Here is a 1,489-nt window from a genome sequence, read left to right on the forward strand (position 1 = left end):
ATGGAGATGGTTAAACTTTGCACGCGCGCGAGTATACAGTCATGGTTAACCTTGTCATCACTAAAACAGTATAAGGATGTTATGTAGCAAAGCTTTACTATTTATTACCCGTTTTATCTTGCTTTTATTGGTAGCCCTATTTCAGTTAGCAAAACTATAAATCTGGCAATTGCGTAGCAGCATCACTCTAGTTAGTGCTTGTGCTCAAGGGACAAGACAGTAAGTGTATCTTCTAGGGAAAAAAGCATTGTGCACATGATGTATTTGAATGGAATTCTTCGTGCAGAATGAACGACGAATAACCTAATTAAACAAATGCCAAGTATAAAGCGTAAAACAAAACTTCAATAAGGTAACAATTCAGATTAAATTTTCGTGCATTTTGCACGGTGCGGGTCAAGCGTCTGTTCGACTAAATACAAACCCGCTGTACCCCACCTACATTCCCGGAAGCAGCGGGTGCTCAAGAATAATAGTTCATTGGACTTTTAAATTAAATTTTGAATTTGAAACGATTTTTCTAGTTTTTCAATGCATTTAATTCTTTCGCGAGCCACTTTAATAAACTATAGTATACAAATCTAGTATATTCGGTATCAAAAGGAGGTATTTTGCCTCCTTTAATATGGATACATCGTCGTACTTCGTTGAAAACCAGGAAGGGGGCTCTCTGCTTCGTTTTATCGCTAAAGTGTTGAATTATAGTGATATTTGAAGTAGCCCATCTTTTAGTCATCCAATTCGATTGTGGGTAAATATATCAACTCCATACAAAGTCGCATGGTTCATCAATTATGCCAATAGTAGATGCTTGCATCAAGGCAAAAATTCTCACGACCAAGCTTTGAATTTTTTTTATTTACTAGAAAGTAGTCCAGAATGACCTCGTCATGACTATTTCGCATTGCCAGAGGGTGGTGGCAGACTCTCTCGCCGCAGCCGAGGCTACCTCACCCCGGGCTTTTACACGACGTGAGGGCTTGAGGGTCTAACCACCTTTTACTTGTTCGCAGCATTTTTGATCAATCGGACCAAGTTGGCCTTTTCGATGAGTTTTTTCATGTTCGCAGTATCCGTCCGTGGGATGATTTTGTTGATACTCGTGGTTGCGGCTTTGAAGATCCCACCGTTCCCGTTCCCCGTGGCCTGGACAACTTCTTGGCCTGCGACTCGAAGGGATCTCTTGGCCTGGACCGCCGACCCTGGAGATGTCTTCAACAAGAGCCCAGTCTCATTGGGATGAGGGAGCACCGCGACGACGCTGCTCCAAGCTAAAGCCGCAAAGACAATAGCAAGGTAGAATATACTGCGCATGACTGAAGAGGGGGTGTACGCTGGATGGAAATGGCTTGCAGTCTTGAAAGGAAAACGTGAAGTGACTGCTGGTTAGTGTGACTCTACCAGTGAACGTTCGTCGCCTTGAGCAACACGCACATTCTTGTTCAGTCGGATTCAGACTTTGAAGCCGTAAACAATAGCGGCGCACTGG

At 43.2% G+C, this 1,489-nt stretch overlaps 1 protein-coding gene across 1 annotated transcript; it reads right to left on the reverse strand.

The window, feature by feature from the left end:
- Window positions 1–999: 999 nt before the first annotated feature.
- Window positions 1,000–1,314, reverse strand: PPTG_13751 (hypothetical protein; the record flags this gene model as incomplete). The annotated part of the gene is made up of 1 exon (XM_008910139.1): window positions 1,000–1,314. One exon carries the CDS (start codon window positions 1,312–1,314, stop codon window positions 1,000–1,002), a length of 315 nt encoding a protein of 104 aa, XP_008908387.1.
- Window positions 1,315–1,489: the final 175 nt, after the last annotated feature.

The sequence above is a fragment of the Phytophthora parasitica genome (assembly GCF_000247585.1).
Source record: "Phytophthora parasitica INRA-310 unplaced genomic scaffold supercont2.36, whole genome shotgun sequence".
Lineage (NCBI taxonomy): Eukaryota > Oomycota > Peronosporomycetes > Peronosporales > Peronosporaceae > Phytophthora > Phytophthora nicotianae.